General features: G+C 39.6%; 1 protein-coding gene across 15 annotated transcripts in view; it reads right to left on the bottom strand.

Moving 5' to 3' along the window:
* ABL2 (ABL proto-oncogene 2, non-receptor tyrosine kinase) overlaps positions 1-22340 on the bottom strand; it is a 112902-nt gene that overhangs the window by 12287 nt on the left and 78275 nt on the right. For 8 of the 15 annotated variants that reach the window (XR_010412325.1, XR_010412326.1, XM_045877361.3 and 5 more), the window contains 9 exons: positions 15620-15682; positions 14250-14420; positions 9684-9979; positions 6940-7212; positions 5785-5869; positions 4486-4663; positions 3686-3870; positions 2086-2238; positions 777-866 (listed from right to left, as the gene is read on the bottom strand). Coding sequence is in view for 13 of the 15 variants with exons in the window: in XM_045877361.3 (XP_045733317.2) it covers positions 777-866; positions 2086-2238; positions 3686-3870; positions 4486-4663; positions 5785-5869; positions 6940-7212; positions 9684-9979; positions 14250-14420; positions 15620-15682 (1494 nt within the window). In the remaining 2 variants the exon portion in view is untranslated. Of the gene's footprint in view, positions 1-776; positions 867-2085; positions 2239-3685; positions 3871-4485; positions 4664-5784; positions 5870-6939; positions 7213-9683; positions 9980-14249; positions 14421-15619; positions 15683-20352; positions 21409-22340 lie in introns of those variants that run through there. The other 7 variants (XM_064594254.1, XM_045877367.3, XM_064594253.1 and 4 more) reach the window with 6 other exon arrangements.

Raw genomic sequence — 22340 nt, 5'->3', positions numbered from 1 at the left:
AACTAAGCATTCTGTTTTCAGCTCTCTAGGAACAGGCTGTCTATATAACAAGCGTACTGACTTGAGCATGTAACTGCAGAGGCGCTGTGTACTGACGTCAGAAGCTGCCTGCAGGCACCCATACGCCGGTTTTTCAGATACGAAAAGGGCTCTCACTGTTCAAAGCTTAACATGCTCATTTTTAAACTATTTCCATGTGAATATATTTTAGAATATCATTTTAAATATTCAATTGTGTGAATGTAATAATTAGCATCCCACTGGATTTTTAAATTGTTCATTTTTCAATATTAAAAACTACATGCTGATGTAACATCCTTGTAGCTAAATCTTTATTCATACCCTTAATTATTTCCTTAAGATCTATTTCCAGAAATGAAATTTCTGGATATTGCTTTTATGATTTGAGTTTGCTACTGTCTTTGTAGATATGGTTCAGGGAGGTGGAATATTCTTCATACTCATTTTTTCTTCCCTTCCATATATGGTTAAGTGTTGGTGCTTTAAGAACTACCAAACTTCTTCTCTTTATGAAGAGACTGAATTCCTACTTAAAATACAATTTCAATGTTAGAAATAAGTTTGAGACATAGAGATACATTTAAAAATAGCAAAAGAAAAAAAAAAAGGCAAAACAAGAATAATAAAGGCCAAGAATTAATTCAGTCCCCTGAAATGGAGTGCCAAACTAGAGGAGCCTATCATTTTCGAAATGTTATTACCACCCCTACCATCACCCAGACCTGGCCACCACCAGTAAACTGCCAGATTCCCACCTTCAGAAATGCTGGAGTCATGGAACATGGTTTCAAAAGCCTGATGTGTTTCAGCAAAAGAAGGCCTGTCGGCAGGGCTCCACTTCCAGCCTATGTAACAAAGAAGGAAATACTGAAAACTCCTTTCAGAAATTAAATATCCAGTGGCACACCTGCGAGTGAGGCTACTGAGGCAGAGGTCCAGCATGTTCACAATGAGAGTGAGGCGGCTGCTTCTCAGTTCCAGACTCAGGTGTAATAAACCCACTTCCTAGGGCTGGTCCTTCTATTCTTTCTACTACAGGGATAAAGACGGGTAGGGAGATGGTTTATAAAATGGAAAGTTGTTTTTTACTGGAAAAATGAAAGAAGTGAGACCTATCTTCAAACTCATTCTAACCTTATAATCAGCTGTCCATGTTCAGAAATATAACGGGATATCGGAAAGGAGGAACTTAAGAGTTCACTTTGACAAAAACAGGAGAATAGGGAAAATAAAAAGACATATGCTTAAACACAATGCAATTTAATAATTCCCTACTCATCTTCCAGCTTTCTCATCTGTAAGAAGTCAGATGCTTATGTTTATTCATGAGAGGTTACTTTCAGGTATTCTCCAGTCTTTGGCAATCATTTTTATCTGGTTGAAAGCAGCCTTCCCCTACCCAAACTCTAAACTCATTTTTTTTTTTTTTTTAAGATTTTATTTATTTGACAGCGAGAGAGGGAACACAAGCAGGGTGAGTGGGAGAGGGAGAAGCAGGCTTCCCACTGAGCAGGGAGCCCGATGTGGGGCTCGATCCCAGGACCCTGGGACCATGACCTGAGCCGAAGGCAGACGCTTAACGACTGAGCCACCCAGGTGTCCCTAAACCCAATTTCTTCTTATCCTTATTATGCAAGTGGTTTGGGGAAATTTAGTCAATTCATGGGCCATGGACAACTGTTGTTAGGATTCCAATTAAACTTGATGGTTTATCATAAATGCCAACTGGTTGATCAATGACCAACCTCTTTTTTTTTTTTTAAGATTTTATTTATTTATTTGAGAAAGAGAGAGCCAGGGGGAGGGGGCAGAGGCAGAGGGAAAAGCAAACTCTCCGCTGAGCTCAGAGCCCAATGTGGGGCTCAATCCCAGGGCCCTGAGATCATGACCTGAGCTGAAGGCAGACGCTTAACTGACTGAGCCACCGAGGCACCCCTGACCAACACTTTATACGTCAGGGGGTTGGATTAAATTTGACACTGAGAGGAAAACAGTTTATTTCGTTAATCATCCTGAATCACTGACTTAACCCTTCAAAATTAAAATACAAAAGAAAACACTCACATGCTCTCATAAGTTCATAAACCTTAGGGGGGCATCCTTCAGGTTGTTCCATTCGATATCCTTTTTCCAGTAGATCATACACCTGAGACAGGTCAATACCTGGATACGGTGACATCCCATATGTAGCAATTTCCCACAACAGTACCCCAAAAGCTGCAAAAGCGATTAAAAAAAAAAAAGCTGAATGTTTCTTCTCTGATTTATCTATTTTATACTATTAGGTAACTTCTCTTCAAATTTTGGATAACATTCACACTGTTATATTAGTATACTCTTCTAATTCTTATAGCATTCTAGTTCTTACAGCTGAACTTGTCCTTCTAAGATACCTGCCACAAAATGCTTCAGGTATAACCTCCAGGCTGTTTTCTAGAAGTTTTCTTTTTTTTTTTTTTTTCCGATTTTATTTGACAGAGAGAGACACAGCGAGAGAGGGAACACAAGCAGAGGGGGTGGGAGAGAGAGAAGCAGTCTTCCCACTGAGCAAGGAGCCTGATGTGGGGCACGATCCCAGTACCCTGGGATCATGACCTGAGCCGAAGGCAGACGCTTAACGACTGAGCCACCCAGGCACCCCAAATTTCCCAATATTTTAAAAAAGATTTTTTATTTGAGAGAAAGAGCACGCATGAGCACACAGCGTGTGAGTGGGGATGGGAGGGACAGGAGAGGGAGAGAGAATCCCAAGCAGACTCCCCACTAAGTGCGAGAAGGGCTCGATCCCACGTCACCAAGACACCAAGATCACAACCCAAGCCAAAACCAAGAGTCCAATGCTCAACCAACTGAGCTACACAGGTGCCCCATAAATTTCCCAATTTTTATTTAGATCTCTTTTACTGTAGTGAGGGAGAATAAATTAGGACCATAAAAAGTCTGGGACGGAACCAAACTACTCTTAGAACAATCTATGATCTGTTTAATGAGTTCCAGTTTTTAGATCAGCTAATATTAAAGGAGTAAAATAGAAAGGGACTCCTTTAAAATCAGGGGGAAAAAAATCACACTAGCAAAGAAAATTTGCTTGATCTTGTCACACATTATTTCTGAGTTTTGAGATTTCTGGTAAAAAGTGGCTTAGCATCTTACAACTATTTCTGCTGGCCTACAAACCCAAATTTCTAGACCTGTTCAGTCCATGAGCCTCTGCTAAATCAGACTGCTTTCCAGGGCAACCAGAACAAGATGAGTTAGTTACAAGGACAAACTCTAGGTACAATTCCATCATGCCTTCCTTGAAAAGAAGAGGCTACTCTGTGTCACAGCACTCAGGAAATGAGCTATGGAAAACAGGGAGCTTCATAGAGAGAGGATCAGTAAAATTCCAGTGCAATCCAAGATCTAGACTGTGAGCTTCTTGAAAGCAGGGACTTGTTTTTTGGCGTTTTTTTTTCTACTTTCTTCTTTACATTTTTTCTAGGCTAAGTGTCTAACACAACGCCTGGCAGATAATAGGTATTTAATAAATTCTTGCTGAATGATGAAGGATGGGGGTCAAGGCAGAGTTTACTGATTACATAAATGAGAAGCTCTAAAGAATTAAGAACATTTATTAAAAACATAAAATGACAGACATAGAAGAAGTCCCTTCCGACCTTACCCCAGACGTCAGATTTAATTGAGAAGGTATTGTAGGCAAGACTCTCTGGTGCTGTCCATTTAATAGGAAATTTGGCTCCAGCATGAGCAGTATAGGTGTCTCCAGTCATCAGTCTACTCAAACCAAAGTCAGCCACTTTTACCACATGGTTTTCTCCCACTAGGCAGTTACGGGCTGCAAGATCTCTGTGGAGAAAAGAACCCTAATGTGATTCCGTTCAGATGGTGAGGAAAATGGCCATGAACACTCTCTTCTTGGTTCTTTGTGCTACAAGCGGAGTTGAGAAGCGCACGCTGGCAGACACAGTATCTGATGACAGCTGCTAACGTGGCAGAAAGCCACTGACCACAGACCACTTGTAGGGGCATCATCAAGAGGCAGTTCTCGGATACTCGAACAAAGCAGACTTCAGAAAATGGCTTCCTATTTACAAGTACACTGAGAGAGGTGTCAGAGGTGAGGAGAAGATGCTTTTCTACAAGGCTTTAAGTTCTTTACCAAGACAGAAAACTATTTTTAAAATTAAGCCAGTAGAGCAAAAACCTCTTTGAAATGGTCCTGGGCAAAATAAAGAGCATTCTGTTTTGAGAATTAGCAAAGGCCCATTAATACTTTAACCAAAATACAGTAGGTTTATAAGCTGGAAATCACATTATAGTGGGCGAGCCCTATGAAAGAGAAAATTGCTTTTCTGAGGCATCTGGACATTTCTGGGAAGGTTCTCACATTCTTTTCTTTATTTGCACCTCAAGCAAGGTAGCTTCATGGTTAGTCACAGGCAACAGTCAGGCTTTACACACCTATGGATGAAATTCTTCTTCTCCAGATACTCCATTGCAGAAGAGATCTGAGTGGCCATGTACAGCAGGACAACTGCAGTCACCTCTTCTCGACTGCATTCTCGGAGATAATCAAGCAAGTTGCCGTACGGCATGTACTCAGTCACAATGTAAAATGGAGGCTCCAAAGTACACACACCTGAGAGGGGAAGAACAGAGCTTGTTTTATTAGTGTATTCCCAAGAATTCCCAGAACAAGAGACACATTTTAAAGTCTAGCTCAGCAGTAATCTTTTCCCTTCTCACCATCACATTCTCCTAAAATAACACGGCAAAGTTAAGATGAAGGCGGTCGATAAGGGAGTCTTGGCTTCCACTACATCATTCTTTGGAAATCCACATGCATCTGAGTATTTGCCTGTTTGGGCAAAAGCATTAATTCCCTAAGGGGTCAAGAAGACCAAAATGTCTTGAGTTCTGTATATGCCTGTGATTCCCATCCTCACCTGCACACTAACAATATTTATCCAAAACTAACAGCAACTGTGTGTATGTTGAAGAGCATGTGAGCGCAGCCCGTATCATGCTTTGTAAAAAGATTGTTTCCATAGACAAGGGTTTCACGGATACACGGCAGACTCCTTGTAAAAAATCAACAAGAAACTATTTCCTTTGGGACAATTTGGCTCAAGGTGAACACCCAAAGAAACTGGCCCTCCTCTCAAAAGGGCCGAGAGTTCAGTCACTAGTTTCTTTGTGACCTGAACGGGCGAGGAGCCATTCTACACAGGCTACCACCTGCTGCTTTGCAAGGTAAACCAATGGGTGTGGACACAATTTGTAACCTGCTTCTTTTCTACAGTTCTTTATGTCTCTTTATTTTGTAAAAATATTTTGTGACAATGTTTGGTTTGGTATCATTTTGAGTGATTCTAAACTTTGATTCTGGGGCAATTACCACAAACTGGGCAGTTATATATATTGTAATCAATCCAGGCCATTGTTTTCTGGGCAATTTTTATTAAAATCTTTTGAATTAATTTATGTATGTATGTAATCCCTACACCAAACATGGGGCTCGAATTCATGACCCCAAGATCAAGAGTCAGATGCTCTACTGACTGAGCCAGCCAGGGACCCCGTTCCTGGGCAATTTTATAAACAGAGAGCCTGCTGATTAAAATGACAACCATTTACTGAAGCAAACATTTATTGCGCCTGGAGCTTCCACCATGGTGATTCAAAAGCAGCATTTGGAAATAACGGGGATGGGAGACAAGGACCTTCGAGGAAACCTACGGTTCAGGCAAGCTTCCTCACCTAGTAGTTGGACCAGATTAGGATGCTTGATTTCCTTCATCACTGCAGCTTCCTTCAGGAACTCTTCCACCTCCATGGTATCTTCCTGGAAGGGGGAAAAATAAGAGAAAAACAAAAAACAAAACAGAAGAGGGACAAACCCCCATTTTAATCATTTGAGTCAACTCACAATCCTAAAACTACAGCTTTAAAAGGAGATATCTTTTGAATATTTTAGCAGATTACTTAAAGAAATTTTATCAGAACCTAATAATATGCTCCAGAGACATTCAATTAAGAAAGAAAAGTATCCCCAAATCTATCCAACATTTGAAACTGGAGTGAAAATTACAAGGGCAAGCAAAATTCAGCCACCACATCCCATCACAACTGAGACCTGGGAGACCTGGATGGATAACTCAGTGCTCTGATAGTTTACTTTCCTAGATAGCTCAGCCTTCAAAAGAAGGAGACAGAAGAGTTAGCTGTTTACATATCTGTCTTCCTGACAAATTCCTTAAGGAGCAATACATGTTTGCAAAGCCATGCATATTGTCTCAGACTCAAAATATGCTTAATAAATGTTTGCTGACCAGAACTGATTACACTCATAGCCAAAGAGCAGCCCTTACACATGATACGCCAGAGCTACAGAGGTATATGGGAGATCTTCAGAGAATGGAATAGTGACAACACTGTAATTGGACTCTAGGTTGCTTAAAGACAACGGCATCAGGAAGAAGATTTCCATGACTATTAGGAACAAGAGAAGTGATCTAATCTCAGAGAGATGGGGGAGCACAAGGCGGAGAGCTCAAGGACAGAAGAGAGAGCCCGGGATCCTTGAGCACTGCATGAACAATGCTATCCAGCAGGGGTCATTCTCAGGAAGCAAAACAGCTTGTTTTGCATTTATAACTTAGAATCTGCTCCTAACCTTCCACTAAGCCTCCAGAGACCGGCCTTCCCCGCATGGGGTCTCCCTGCGCTGCGGTGAGTAATCCGCCCCCACACTGTCAGCCGTGGCACGAAGGTTAATCATCAATCTGCCGATGTGCTTGGCACCGGTGGGTGGAAAGCATTCCAAAGTTAAAGAACGGCACACTCCTATTTCCAAGTGATTCAGCACAAAATAAAAAAAAAAAAGACTGGAGACTGTAATTCTCAGCAACCCACCTTCAATGTTTTCACAGCAACCGTAAGGCTGTATTTCTTCCAGACGCCAACATAAACTTCTCCATACTGCCCCCCACCAAGTTTGTGCTTCATGGTAATATCCGTTCGTTCCATTTCCCACTTGTCATGGATGGGGGACACACCATAGACTGTGGGCTTATTGCACTTGGGCGCTGGGTAGTGTAACGTCGTCACCAGCCCGTCGGCCACCGTGGAGTGATGGTGCACGAGTTCGGCCAGGGTGCTAAAGCGGCTCTCAGCAGTGACGTACACCTGGTGAGGCAGGCGGGAGGAAAGCTAAAGCAACTTGAAAAGAGGTCAGAAAACCGTTTTCAAAGCCCATTAATTTCACTGGTCTGAAGATACGAAGATAGGAGGTCACCTTACGGAGGTAAATGAAAGAAGTAAATGATGATGGGAAGGGGAAACACAGAACTTAAGTTTAACCTCTTTACACCACTCTTCCCGGGTTTCCTAAAGAAGCTCGGGGCGGGGGGCGGGGGCGGGGGCACTTCCAAGTTATCTTTCTGGATCATCAAGATCCACCCAAGATCATGGGTCTTCAAATATTTTGAAGCAACAAGACTGTGAAACCCAAATCCCTAAGACAGAGGCAGAGATGCTGATTTAAGTAGGGAAGGGGAGAGACCTGGCCTCTTCTGAAAGGCCATGAAATACCAACTCAGAATCTTGTACAGAACATAACTCGAGAACCACTGGTTTCCATTTTTTTTTGGTAGAAAGAGAGTATTTAAGGATCTTACAATTTTTACTTAATTAGGATGTGCTTTTGAGTAGCTAGGCTATTAAAAAAAGAGCCACAGTTTTATATTCGGGTTGTTAACAAAACGGTAATTTGTGACAAGTAATTAAAGTATAAAAGATGAGCAGTCTTTGAACCCTATCTCCCAAGGGAGCTAGCTTACTGTTTTTTAAAAAAGAAACTTGTGTTGTATACAGAAGAACACATAATACATGCAGAATTGATGATTTTTACAAGGTGAGCTCACCCACATAAACCTCTCCCACACCAAGAATTATAACACTACCAGCACCCTCACAGCTAAGCTATTCCTCCTTCAAAGATAACCACTCTCTGGACTTCTAACACCTTACATTAGCTTTGCCTGCTTCTGAACTTACACAAATGGAATCATACTATGCATTGTTGTGCCTGCCTTTCTTTCATTCCACTTTTCTTTATTGTGATGTAATTCACATACGATAATATCCACCATTTTTAAGTATACAATTCAGTGGCTTTAATACATTCACAAAGTTGTCCAACCATCACCACTATGTAAGTCCAGAACACTTCCCATCAGCCTACAAAGAAACCCCATACCATCAGCAGCCATTCACATTCCCCTCACGCCCAACCCCTGACAATCACTAACTCCTTTCACTCAGCTTTACATGTGTGAGACTCACCTACGAGTGGGTCAACACACTTTCCTGCAGAGGGCCAGAGAGTAAATATTTTAGGCTTGTGGCCATAGTGCCTCTGTCATAACTACTTAAAGCTGCTGTAAGAATGAAGAAGCAGCCATAGACAATACGTAAACAAGCAGGTGTGGCTGTGTTCCAATAAAATTTTACTTATAAAAGCAGGCAACTGGGCGGGCCACAGATTTTTGTCAGAGTGTATACAGCAGGACTACATTCATTTTTTTGTTGTATGAGATTCTATTTTATGAATACACAATTTATTAATTCATTCTGTTGTTAGACAATTAAGTGCTTCTAATTTGGGACTATTACAAATAATGCAACTACAAACATTATGTACATGTCTTCTGTACACATATGCACTCATTTCTGTTGGGTATGTAACCAGAAGCAGAGCTGCTAGGTCCCTCCTACATTATCACTTATCTGATTCTATGTGGTTTCATCAGGAGACAATATGTCTGTAGGGTGATGCAAAAGAGAAACAATTAATAATTATTTCCTACTTTGTAGCAGCCATTATGTTTTAAGGAAATTATTCCATTTAATCCTCATGACGATCCAATAAATTGGGATGAGAAATTGAGGCTTAGAGTAAGGTCACAAAGTTGACAAATATCAATGGTGGAGGTACCCAGCAAACCAGGTCTGCTTGCTCTTGGCAAAGCCTGTGCTTTCCCCTACTATGCATATCACACAGACCAAAAGAACAAAACAAATGACTCAATGTAAATTTACTGTTCAAGAGAACGGACATAAACCTATGCTTCACAGTTTATAAAGTAAAACAGCTCCATTCTAACACAACCACTCTACAATGGTTGGTCTTTCCAACATGTACATTGCTAAATGGCTGATTAATCTATTTATAGTAACATACATTACACATCAATCCCAGTCTCAGAAGCCCAAATGCTTACTCTGTGAACTTTCTGGTAGAGATTATTATAATTTTCAAACATCCAAGGCTTAATTTGTCAATTCTCTACAACATATTGGATGTACCTATATATATCTGTATACTGATGACTATCAGAACTGCTAACTTATATAGCAGTTACCTTCATCACCTTCAAATCTACCTCATCATTAAACTATTAATGCAATACTGTTTTTAATTCCCATTACCATATTCTTTTGGAAAGAGTAAGCTTTCACATGCCAAATGGCCCAAATTCACATCAGTGATTATTTTATTTCATGTCTGACAGAAAAACCATATTCTTTAGTCATTCTGAGTATTTTTTCTAAAGAAGAGCCAGTCCACACCTACAGGCGGTGCTGGCCAGTCTTACCTTGCCATCTGTGGTGGTATTGATCCTGTAGTGATACACACGCCCCTCGTACCTGAGCGAGATTGACAGCTGCCCGGGGCTGCTCTCGCTTTCTCGCACCAGGAAACTGCCATTGATTAGACTGCTGAGTAGGTACTCTGCTGCACTGCGTGACACGGGTCCATGGTACCAGGAATGTTTCTCCAAGCTGTTCACTGGGGTGATGTAGTTGCTTGGCACCCAACCTTGTCCATTCTTGGAGCGAACTTCACTCCACTCACCATTCTGGTTATAACCAAGGACTCGCAGCTTTTCACCTAGCCAGGAAGTCATCAGAGTCTTAAGAGAAGATGTTAGGGTTTTACCTCAAGCAGCAGCAGTCTGTTGTCAAACTCAGAACCCAGTGAAAAATCAATCACAAACTCTTATGGCAACATTTTTTTAAAAAACAATGAAAACAAACTTGGCTGTTCATCATATCCTGATTGATCACTTTAGCCTGTAGCTTAAACAGAAGCAGCCTAGTTAGAAATAACCTTCTGGCATTTACTAATGGTTTTTACACCAACTAAAAAAATGTCTTTAGGAAACTCCATATGTGTTATAGTACGGTGGCATACAAAGATGGAAAGGTTATGAACCCATAAATACAAAGACAATGATGGTTGCCAGAGGGGAGAGGGTGGGGCAATGGGCAAAATGGGTTAAGGGGAGTAGGAGATACAGGCTTAAATCCCTTTAGAGAATGAATAAATCACCAAGATAAAAAGTATAGCAGCATAGGGAATATAGTTGATGGCATTATAACAGCATTGTGTGGTGACAGATGGTAGCTACACTTGAAGTGAGCACAGCATAACGTATAGAGTAAATCACTATGTTGTATACCTGGGAGTAATGTAATCTTGTGTGTCGACTATACTTCAGTTAAAAAAAAGACAGAAAGGTTATTCTGGAAAATGACACAGTCTCACCCCTCAAAAAAAATTCATTTTTTTTCTCATAACAGTTTGTCAAGGAATATATCTTATATATATGGTTCAATGTTAATAACAATCAAGGTTTAGGGATAAGAAATATGAAATACAAAGTTACTTCTAAATTTCAGTTGGCACCGAGTCCAAAAAACCATTTATGTAAAAAACAAAAAAATAAACAAGAAAACAAAACAAAATAGAAGCACAGATCATGCTTTCAGAAAGAAAACTGCCTGGGGGGCAGGCAAGTAGAACTCCCAAAGCACATTCCAGGACTCAAGTTTTAACAGTTATAGTTTCCCAACTTCCCTCCCATTCCCCATGAAGATGAGTCAGTCCTATTCATTCCTCTAAAATTAGTATGTGGGAAGGGAAGCTGACACTGAAGCTGGAACCCAAGACAAGTTACTCAGAATGTCTTTGCTTGCTATCAACGTCAATGTCCTTGATCTCTCTGTTAAAGTTGTGAACACCAACTTTAAACTCCCTAATATACATTTTGCCCCTAAACTTGCAACTCAGACAAAACAGGAAAGGATAAGAGATATCATTAGTAACAACTAATAACCTAAAGAAACGCTGTAAGGCCTTAGGCCCTTATCTCTGAGAGATGCACGCCTTCCTACAGAGTTCACACCTACTTCTCAGTGTCAGCAGAAGAAAACCAAACCAATTAAAAGCACATGGCCCACTAGTTATCAGGCAAAGGCCACTGAGGAAAAGCTCAAAATCATTATTCTGGCAGTCATCAAACTTTTCCAGCAACCCACAGAAATGTTTACCAGTGGGAGCTGATAAAGTTACCCTACATCTCACATTGACACCTGGATGTGAGACATTCAGTGACAAAAACCTAGGAGTATGTACTCATAAAATACAAGTATGTACAGATGGATAGATAGGTGTGTGTGTGGTGTGGTTGCGGAAATGTACCAGTGCACAGATAAATACTCCCCAGCCATATCTGCAGGAAAACAAAAACAAAAAACTCAGTGCTACTAGAAAAGCTAAGTAAAACTTGTTCCTCTGTAGCTTTTCTCTATTGTACCACAAGAACTAGAAAAAATAGACATCAAGTATATCATTGTTGCTTCCTTACAAATAATTGGTAATGGCAGGTCATCATAAGTAGGATACAGTCAAAAACCCCAGGTTTTTGTTTGTTTTCCTCCCTTTGGAAGTTAGGAGGAGAATTTCCTACTCTGGAAGTTGTGAGTACCATGGAAATTGACAAGGGTATGACTAATGGGATGTACTGACAAAGAAATGTTGGGAGAACTCTGTTTTGTAATTCAAGCAAAAAACAATCTCAAAGAAGGAACTAAAATAAGTATCATTATTTTTCAAATATATTTTCTTGTCCTTTAAAATAATAAAATAGCTTTAGCATGCCATCATTTTTTTTTAAGATTTTATTTATTTGAGAGAGAGTGAGAGAGAGCATGAGAGTGGAGAGGGTCAGAGGGAGAAGCAGACTCCCCGCCGAGCAGGGAGCCCGATGTGGGACTCGATCCCGGGACTCCGGGATCATGACCTGAGCCGAAGGCAGTCGCTTAACCAACTGAGCCACCCAGGCGCCCGCATGACATCATTTTATATCAATAAGAACCTGATAGAAAAATCTGACATTTCATGGGGTTTAAGACAAATCACTGTTCGCCATGAGAGAACAAGAATTCCAGCCCTTGAGCTGCACACTAGCAGTTGCCACAACTGGTAACTAAGGTATCAACAGACTGTCTTTATCGATGTTTCCTTGGTGACGGAGCTATCTTGGAAAATGGTGACATGAAAAGCATATCTAGGAAAGAATGTACTGAGTCACTGCTTCACAAACTTCTCCACTAAAGTATTGATAAAGGTCAAAGAGTGTGTTGTAGCCCAAAGAGACTACTTACACAGTATAAAATTCTTTGAAATCCTGTTTTATCCTAATACTTTGTGTAAAATTTTCCCTCAATGCATAAACCTCACACACATACAAATACTACCACCACCCCCCCCCCTGCAAAACCACCCAAAGTCTTCAAGTAACTTGACACTAGGAGATCACACACATTACTTTTTCTACGCCTTTGACACCTCCTGGCATAGGTTTATGTATGTGCCTCACACCCACTATGGAACACAGCTCTACCCCAGTTTGAGTTACAGGTTTCTGCTCTTGATTAATGTGGCTGGATTTAAAAAATAGATGCATATAAAAATTTTATAAAAGGGTAACATTCCCTGAATGGAGGCCTATCTTAATTTGGTATATTCACTCCCATTTAATACCTCATTCTGAACCTTACAAAAAAAAAAAAAAAAAAAGGCGTATGTTTGACAAATTATCATTTAAATTACAATTTCACTTAAGTTAAAAATTATCCTGAAATAGGAGGAGGCTTTCATAGGTTCAAAAGAACAAGCTTAGGCAGATTAGCAATCCAATTCAAGGACACAATGAGAATGTCCCATGCTGCTTTCTTTCATTTTTTTTTTTTTTTAAAGTAATCTCTACACCCAATGAGGGGCTCAAACTCATGACCCCAAGATCAAGAGTCTCACACACTACCGACTGAGCCAGCCAGGACCCTTTCTCATAAAAGTTCCACATTTTCTTTGTTCAAAAAACTAATAACGGATGATTTTACTTGGTCATGTTCTTAGTCCTCCCTTTTATAAGAATTTTCTACTGAAATAAACTACTACTCTCTTGAGAGCATTAGTACAATAGAAACCCTTCCTATGACTCCTTTCACTAACCCATTTAAACAGAGATGAGAGATCTGTCTCAGCCAATGCTACTCAAAGCAGGTCCACAATAAGACACGACATTGTGCCAGAATATGAAATCACTGGACTACTTTCTTCTTGTTGAAAGTCTTGCTCCAAAAAAAAGAAAATGTCAGCTGAACTAAACAGTAAGTACTATGCTTAGTGATGTAGTCAGTTTACCTATGGGGAACAAGTACTTAATCTTAACAATGAGGACCGGTAACGAACTGTTCTCAGACAGGCAGTCAGCTCAGGGACAACACTGAGTAGCACCCGGCTCTGGCAACATGACTCATCTTAGCCACAGCTCCATGAGAAGAGATGTACAGTAAACCTTACTGTCACATAAGACGAATGCTGGCATATTACAGAGAGTACCGAATCCTGAGAATGAGAAAAGTTTGTGTATATACCGTGTGGTGCTTTTTCTAAAGTACTTTATCTCCTCTTACCCTTAATAAGCCCTAGAAAGGAGACAAACTAACACTATCCCATACACAGGAAACCAAGATAATGAACCCCCAAGTATGTGGGCCCAAATCACCTAATTTTAGTCAGAGCCAGAATCTAGAAGAGACCCCTTTATTTCGGAAGCACTAATGAAAACTGAGAAGTGGGGCTCCTGGGTGGCTCAGTCGTTAAGCGTCTGCCTTCGGCTCAGGTCATGATCCCAGGGTCCTGGGATCGAGTCCCACATCGGGCTCCCTGCTCAGGGGGAAGCCTGCTTCTCCCTCTCCCACTCCCCCTGCTTGTGTTCCTACTCTCGCTATGTCTCTCTCTGTCAAATAAATAAATAAAAAATCTTTAAAAAAAAAAAGAAAAGAAAAGAAAACTGAGAAGTGAAGCTCACCTTTAGTGATGCTGAGTGTGTTATCGCCACTGGCTACAAAATCGTAAAGTGCAACAAAGAGATTAGGGTCGCTCTCAGCGGCTCCAAGTAAGTTCTCCTTGGAGCTCCACCTGATGGCTTCGTTCAGTGCCTGGGGTTCAACATCACAACCGTAGGGGCGGTGCAAGGCTTCTGAAAGACATAGAGAGAGAAAGGAACTCACGGTACGTTCAACAGTTAAAAATTCACTTGAATTCAGTACGGACATCGTATTCTAGCTGCTGGCACGTATACACCGACGGCTCCAGAGTGGAGAGAACTGTACAGTATGGAGCCATGAAGAATGAGCAAACGGCACTGTCTCCTAAGCTTCAGAGAAGTCTACTTGTTGAAAATGTAACAAGACAGAGAAGAGATCACAAAATGAGCATTTAGCCGTGATTTATATGTACTCATGAAAATCAGAAATAGAAAAAGCAGTTTTCTCAAAATGGAAAAAAAAAACCTCAAAAAATGGCAATTCGTTTTATAAAACATATAGGCTATTTTGTGGTGGTGGTGGTGGTTTTAAGCTCTGTTTTCTAAGTCCTCCCAAACTACCCTTCTTCCCTGACTCTCTCCACATAAAACAAACTGTGGAAAAGAAACAGAGACTTTAAGAAATATGTATATATTGCATAAATCCAGATCCTCCACTTACATATAGAAAAATTATAGAAACAGGGCTTTCAGAAAAAAACAAAAATACTAAAATTATCTGTTAAACAACAGAAAAATGTTTTGGCTTTATACAAATATTCTTGGCACTCCAAAATACCTTTGTATTACTATGCACTGTCTAGAATGTAACAGCTTCCAACTGTTGTTTTTAAAAGTTTTTACCTTATTTTCTTTTCCTAGGTGGTACATTTTTGTAAGTATCTTGAGAACGTAATTGAAGGCTCTAGAAAATATCACCAACAATAGCCATTTGAGTATCTATCATGTGTAAGGGTTGAAGCCTTGTAAGACCTGGTTTTTTCCTTAAGGCTTTATGGGTTCCTAAATTTAGTCACACTACACAAAATGGGTGACCCCTATAAAAATCACCTGCTTCTTGCAGTCCAGGTCACTTACACAAAAAATACACTGTGTCTTCAGTAGTGATTTGCTCGATCACAGAAACTGTTTATAGCGGCTGTCTGCCACTCTCCAACTACCTATTGTGACGTAACAACACTTTTCTAGCATCTCTCTCTCTCCTCCCTCCCCACTCATTCTTAATTTAAAATTGACTATTATATCTGAAGGAGAAAAACCCTTGAATCTGTGGTTTTATTTCTTTTCAACCCCACCCCCTCCTCTCCATCTCTACTGCCAATGCCTCAGATCCGATCCCCACCATCTCTCACCTGGACTACTGCCTCCAGTCTTGTCTCCCTCAAAGCCATCCTCCACACAGCTGGCAAAGTGATCTATTTAAAACAAAAATTTGACCAGGTCACTCTTCTTAAGATTCTTTAATAGTTCACCATCAAGCTAAAATCTCTTTAATGGCCTTCAAGGTCTTTTCTAATCAGGTCTCTCTACCTACTTCTCCTGCTTACATTTCCCCACTCCAAACTTCAAATTCTAAACTTTAACATACACCATGCTTCCTGCTTTTTTGTGCCTTTGTTCACATAGTCCTGGCTACATAGGATGTGATCTCATCCCACCCTTCTTTTGACTGGCTCACTTCTCCTCATTTTATAATACTCAGCTCCAACGTACCCTCCCCTAGGAAGCCTCACATCCTCCCTACTACCTGTATACACTTGCTGCATTTGGACCCTCTATCTTTATCTTTACAACATCCTCAACTGATGTTTATTTCCCAAACTTTACAATACACTCCTTAGCATGAGAACTGTACCTTTTTTCTAGCAAGAGTTACATACTATGTGTTCAGTAACTGTTGACTGAATGACCAAATTATACAAAAATATAAGTGATGGGAAACAGTGAGATGTATTTTAATCTTAAAACAGCATTAACCAATGTTTTAAAAATGGCTTCATAATGGTCTACAGAAATTCCTGCAGTAGGTTGGATTGTAATTTTCCTAATAGTTTTAGAGTTCACTTCATCACATTCCTTCCTCCTCTTAAAAGGAATGTATCTTTATAATTTCAGAGCTAATTTTGCTTCCCATTAAGAATATTATGACAGGAGCGCCTGGGTGGCTCAGTCGGTTAAGCGGCTGCCTTCGGCTCAGGTCATGATCCCAGGGTCCTGGGATCGAGCCCCATGTCGGGCTCCTTCCTCAGTGGGGAGCCTGCTTCTCCCTCTCCCTCTGCTTGCCACTCCACCTGCTTGTGCTCTCCCTCTATCTCTATCAAATAAATAAATAAAATTTTTAAAAATATATATATATTATGACAAATCTGAAGGTATGCCCAGATGCCCTGAAAAGTTAATATGAATCAGATGTATTGCTCCTTGTTTAAATGCAGTTACAAGGAATGGAAACAGCTGTATTATGTACTAAGATAACTAATTAGGATTACCAAACAAAACACCATATTCTATGATACATCCTTCAAACAAGTCACATGTACTATGTTTCTCTTTATGCTTGAGAAAGTATCCACTCAGAATTTCCATGGGGCTACAAAATGCCAATCCTTTATTAAAATGAAAAGAACTGCCAAAAAAGTATAGAGAATATTTTCATACTTATTAGATTCTATGCTGAATATCACATGATCCTCACTAATGTTTCTTGCCAATGATGGTGTTAACATTATAATGTTTGATAACATTATAATGTTTGATAACAGTTCAAGTACATGTTCTTCTTTTTGGACAGAAGTCCCCCTTGTTTGAGATTATAAGAGGAACAAAAATCAAGGGTAACAAGAATTCCTGTACTATCAATAATGAAGTTAGAAACAATAATTAAGTATGGGGATTAACATTAGAATAAAAAAAAAAAGTAAAAAAAAAATAAAAAAAATAAAACGGAAAAAAAAAAAAAAAAAAGAAACAATAATTAAGCAGATACTGAAACTAACTCTTAAATCCTAGCAGGCCAAAACCAGCAAATGCCATACAATTATACCTTACTTTGCGAAACCCAATATATAAACACTTAAGGTTTACAAAACTAATAATTTTAGTGAACATCTACTATACGTCATGCTGAGCTTCAGAATATAAAGATTATAAATCACCAATAACACTATTTGGACTTAGAAAAAAACACTCTCCGTTCTTTCCCCAAATCTGCTTCTCCCCCAGAATTTCCCATCTCAGAGGCAATTTCTTCTTATCAGCTGCTCAGGCCAAAAACCTTGAAGTTTGAATACAAACTTCTAGCTATAAGATGAGTAAGTTCTGGGCAACTAACATATAGCACAGTGATTATAATTAATAATACTGTATTATCTACTTGAAAGTTGCTAAGAGAATAGATACTAAATGTTCTCACCACAAAAAAAGAAATAATTATGTGATGTGATACAGGTATTAGCTAATGCTGTGGTGGTAATCACTATGCAATATGCAACTATCAAATTGACACACTGTACACCTTAAACTTACAAAATTAATATGTCAATCAGATCAATAAAACTGGGGGGGAGGGGAACACAAAAGGAAAAACCTTGGAATCACTCAGGACTCCTTTTTTGCATCCAATCCATAAGGAAACCCTCTTGGCACTGCCTTCAAAAACATACCCAGAATCTATCTGCTTCTCACTCCCTCTACTACAACTACTACCCTGTTACCACCATCATCTCTCTCCTGGGTTTTACCACACTCCTGATTTCCACACGTCAAGCCTTGTTCTCTATTCTCAACACTCCAGCCAGTTTTTAAAGCATAAGTCAGATTGTGTTACTCCTCCACGGCAAACTCTGGTTCCCTACCTTAAAGAGCAAAAGCCTTATGAGAGCCTGCGAGGCTCTTCACAGCTTGTCTTGCCCATACCTGCCTATACTCCCTCCCCCAGTTTACCTCATTCTGGACACTGGCCTCCCTGCTATTACTTGAACAAGGCAGGCACCCTTCTGCCTCAGGACTTTTGTACTGGCTATTTCTTCTGTCTAAAAAATTCCTCCCCCAAGACATTCACTTCACTCAAATGTGACCCTCTTGGTACAGCATTCTCTGACTCTCCTATTTTAAATTGGGGCTATTCCTGACAACACTCCCACCTCCCGCCATGTCTCCTTCCCTATGTTCTCTCCATAGCTCTTATTACCACAAACGATATAATTTACATATTATATTTATATATACTATCTAACTCCCCCCAACTAGAATATCAATTTTATGAGGACAAGGATTTTTGCCTGCTTTGTTCACTGATAAATTCCAAGCACTCAGAATAGTGCATGTATATAAGAGTCTCTCAAAAAGCAATGAATCTTGTGTACTCTTATACTCACATGCTGTACCGCTATGAGAGGACAGAACAGAAAACAAAACTCTGGATCAAAAAAGGTTTCAGAGAAGAGAAGGCATTTAAATTAGATGAGCAGGAATTGTGCACTGATGACAGAGTGACAGGCTGTCAACGTGCAAGGACATGTCTACGACATGCGATTCATCTGTATGGAGACAAGCTCCATCAGCTCAAGGGAGGTTTGTTAAAGGCAAGTTCAGCTTCTTAAAAACCACGTTATTTGAAAAAAGGCAAAGAGCACAATTTGATGTAAACTTAAAAAGATGTATATAGGCCAAACAATACTGTACATTTCTCAAATATACAAAATAACAAATACAGGATAAAAGCAATTTTTGAGGCCAAAGTACTAAAAGAACCATGACTTGGAAAACAATCCTTTTTATTCCCCACTCCCTGTCTTCCCATTCCTGCTTCTATGATCTTTTTGGTCAAGTCAACGATCTTATTTCCTTCCTTTCTTCTTTTTTCCCACTCATGCTTTTGTTCTCAGAGAACTAAGGGTCAATTTCCTGTACAATCCGTCTGCACAGGATATCCACTTAAACACCATCCTATCCTCTAGCACCAAACAAAAGGGAAATGTTTCAAAGACAAAAAACAGCATAACATTTTCCTGAGGCCAAGAATGAACATGTATTAAATCATAAAGAATTGAAGAACTAAATGCAGAAGAACAAGCTAAGGAATAAAGGCAAAAAAAAAAAAAAGCCTATAGGAAGGGCAAGTAAATGTCACAGTGTTATCCAGTGGGTCTAATCTATGCCACTTTCCTCATCAGCTTAAAACAGACACAGCTGGATGATTCAAATGTACTGTACCCGCACAAATGCAAGTGTGAAGGCTGGGAATGGGTTTTTATGAACAATGTGAAGTGACTACTATATATTCGGTGCCTTAGTGGGTTAGTCTTTCATTAAACGCTGTTACTGAGGTAGATCATGGACTTGAGACAACAGAAGACTTGATTTTCACTTATGTAACACAGGACCCAGGTAACAGAAATATGACTATTAATTAAAGGCAATTTTATTACTTTTCTTCTGATAGACTTGCAAAAGACAATAAAAATAAGGCAAAACATAGAGATAGTTTGTACAAAGTATATTATCAGGATTAAACAAGTTAAAATCCTGAATAAGACTCAGACTCAAATCCAGAGATAACTCCTAAATTTAATGTTTAATTTTATTAAAAAACATTGTCACCAATTAGTCATTCAATAACTTTTATCATTTTAATTAGAAATTTGTCAGGTAAGTAACTGGAGAAATAAATTAAAAATTTTTTCAGTTGAGGCATTCATTTCCAAGCATTTTACAAATCCTTATCTTGCCCAAATTCTACTTTATCTGATTGCTTATTCTCTAAGAAACTACCACTTTTTAATACCTCTTTTAAAAACTATGTAAAGTGGTTGGATAAATCATTCAACAGTTCTCAATACAGCTTAAGTTCTTCATATCAAGCCATATATACCTTAACACCACAAAATATTACCTATTATTCACTTGTTCTTTCTTTCAGTAAGTTCTTCCTGAGATCCTACTATGAAATACCAGAAACAAAGCACATAAAACTTCACTGGCCAACAATGAGGACAGTAACGGAGAGAATTTTTCTGAAATCTCCATTCACGCTTGACTGCTGTGATTATCTACCCTCCCCCAACCTATCACCTCCGAACCATACCTGTCAAGTTGGGTACAGCAGTGTCTGAGGCCTCACTACTACACAGGCAGCAAAGCGACGATGTGTCCTGATCTCTGCCATAACTATTAGGCGGAAGCAGGACTGTTCCAAGGACCATTCCTCTGCCCAGAAGCACAAAAGTTAAACTGTTCTGTGTAGAGAAGTCTTAGAATTCCACTCCCTGACAAGCAATGCCACATGCATGTGGTGTTTACTCATGTACTCAGTGGCCACAGGGAACCAATAGGAGGGTAAGCATTTACAAGTCCCCAAGTGGGTGGAGTAACCTAAAGGAAAACGTCTAGTAATCAGCAAAGACTGAGTCAGAACAGGGTTATTCAGAACAATCTCTGGGAATGTTTTGAAAAAATAAGTAAAATAAAAAGCAACACACGTAAGAGTCACAAATAATAAAGTATGTAGGGATCAGTCAGTACATATTGATGGGATTTTGTTCCTAAATGGATGATGAAGTAAGCCTGTAGAGAAAAGTTTCCTTGGAGAAAACCTGTTTACAATAAAACACCAAATACACTTTTAAAAAGAGGAAACGCCCTAAGGAGACTCATCTTTTGCATCACTTAAATTAGCTCAAGTAACCACAAATCCAAAGTCAAAGAAATAGTTACAATTTGATTCATGAGCACAGAAGCCAGGAAATAACTGCCTTCACTAACATTTTGGCTCTACAGCTTAATACAGTTAAAAATATGGCATAAAAAAAAATACGGCATGATTACGACAACATGGATTGACCTAGAGGGTATTATGCTAAGTGAAATTAGTCAGACTGAGAAAGACAAATACCATATGATTTCCCTTAAATGTGAAATCTAAAAAACAAAACAAACGAATAAACAAACAAAAAGCAAAAACAGACCTATACAGAGAACCGATGGCTGTAGGGGTGATGGGTGGGCAATACAAGTTTCCAGTTACGCAATAAATAAGTCACAGGGATGAAAGGTACAGTGTAGGGAATACAGTCAATGTCACTGTGCTAGCACTGTGTGGTGACAGATAACTACACTTGTGGGGGGCACAGCATAGCATATAAACTTGTTCAATCACTATGTATACACCTGTAACTAATGCAACATTGTGTCAATTAGACTTCAATTTAAAAAATAAAATTTTAGGGGTGCAGCTGGCTCAGCTGCAAGAGCATGTGACTTTTTTTTTTTTTAAGATTTATTTATCCATTAGAGAGAGAGAGCATGAGCAGGAGGGGCAGAGGGAATCTCAAGCCGACTCCTTGCCAAGCGCAGAGCTGGACACAGGGCTTTATCTCACGACCCTGACTGACATCAAGGTCCCTGAGCTGAAAACAAGAGTCTGACGCTTAACCGACTGCACCACCCAGGTGCCCCAAAAGAGTGTGCAACTCTTGATTTCAGGTGGTGAGTTTGAGCCCACATTGGGTGTAGAGATTACTTAAATAAACTTAAGATTAAAATAAAAATAAATTTTTAAAAATAAATAAAAACATGGTATGACAGTGTTGAAAACTTCTGAATGTTAAAACTTTTAAAAGCAAATCTTTACTAATACATAGGAACAACGTTAAATAAAATGTAAAAATCTGAAGATGAGAGTACCTTATTGAGAATTAAACTAATAAAATCTGCAAATAATACACTAAGTTATTTAGTGGTATTATCTACCAAAATAACACAAGAATGTTTCTAACTGGGCGCCTGGGTGGCTCAGTCAGTTAAGCATCTGCCTTCAGCTCAAGTCATGATCCCAGGATTCTGGGATCAAGTCCCACATCAGGCTCCTTGCTCAGCCAGGAGTCTGCTTCTCCTTCTCCCTCTGCCTCTCGCCCCTGCTCGTGTTCACTCTCTACGTCTCTCTCAAATAAATAAAATCTTAAAAGAAATACTTCTAACTGTCCAGCTAAGAACACTCACTGATCAATATTTAATAAGCACCTACTATTACCAGCCACTGTGCTATGTTTCAGGTCCATAAAGGAAACAGGATAA

The sequence above is a fragment of the Mirounga angustirostris genome, unplaced genomic scaffold (assembly GCF_029215605.1).
Source record: "Mirounga angustirostris isolate CCGP_5_RB_7025 unplaced genomic scaffold, mMirAng1.0.hap1 SCAF_6, whole genome shotgun sequence".
Taxonomy (NCBI): Eukaryota; Metazoa; Chordata; class Mammalia; order Carnivora; family Phocidae; genus Mirounga; species Mirounga angustirostris.
This window is presented reverse-complemented; position numbering and strand designations above follow the sequence as displayed.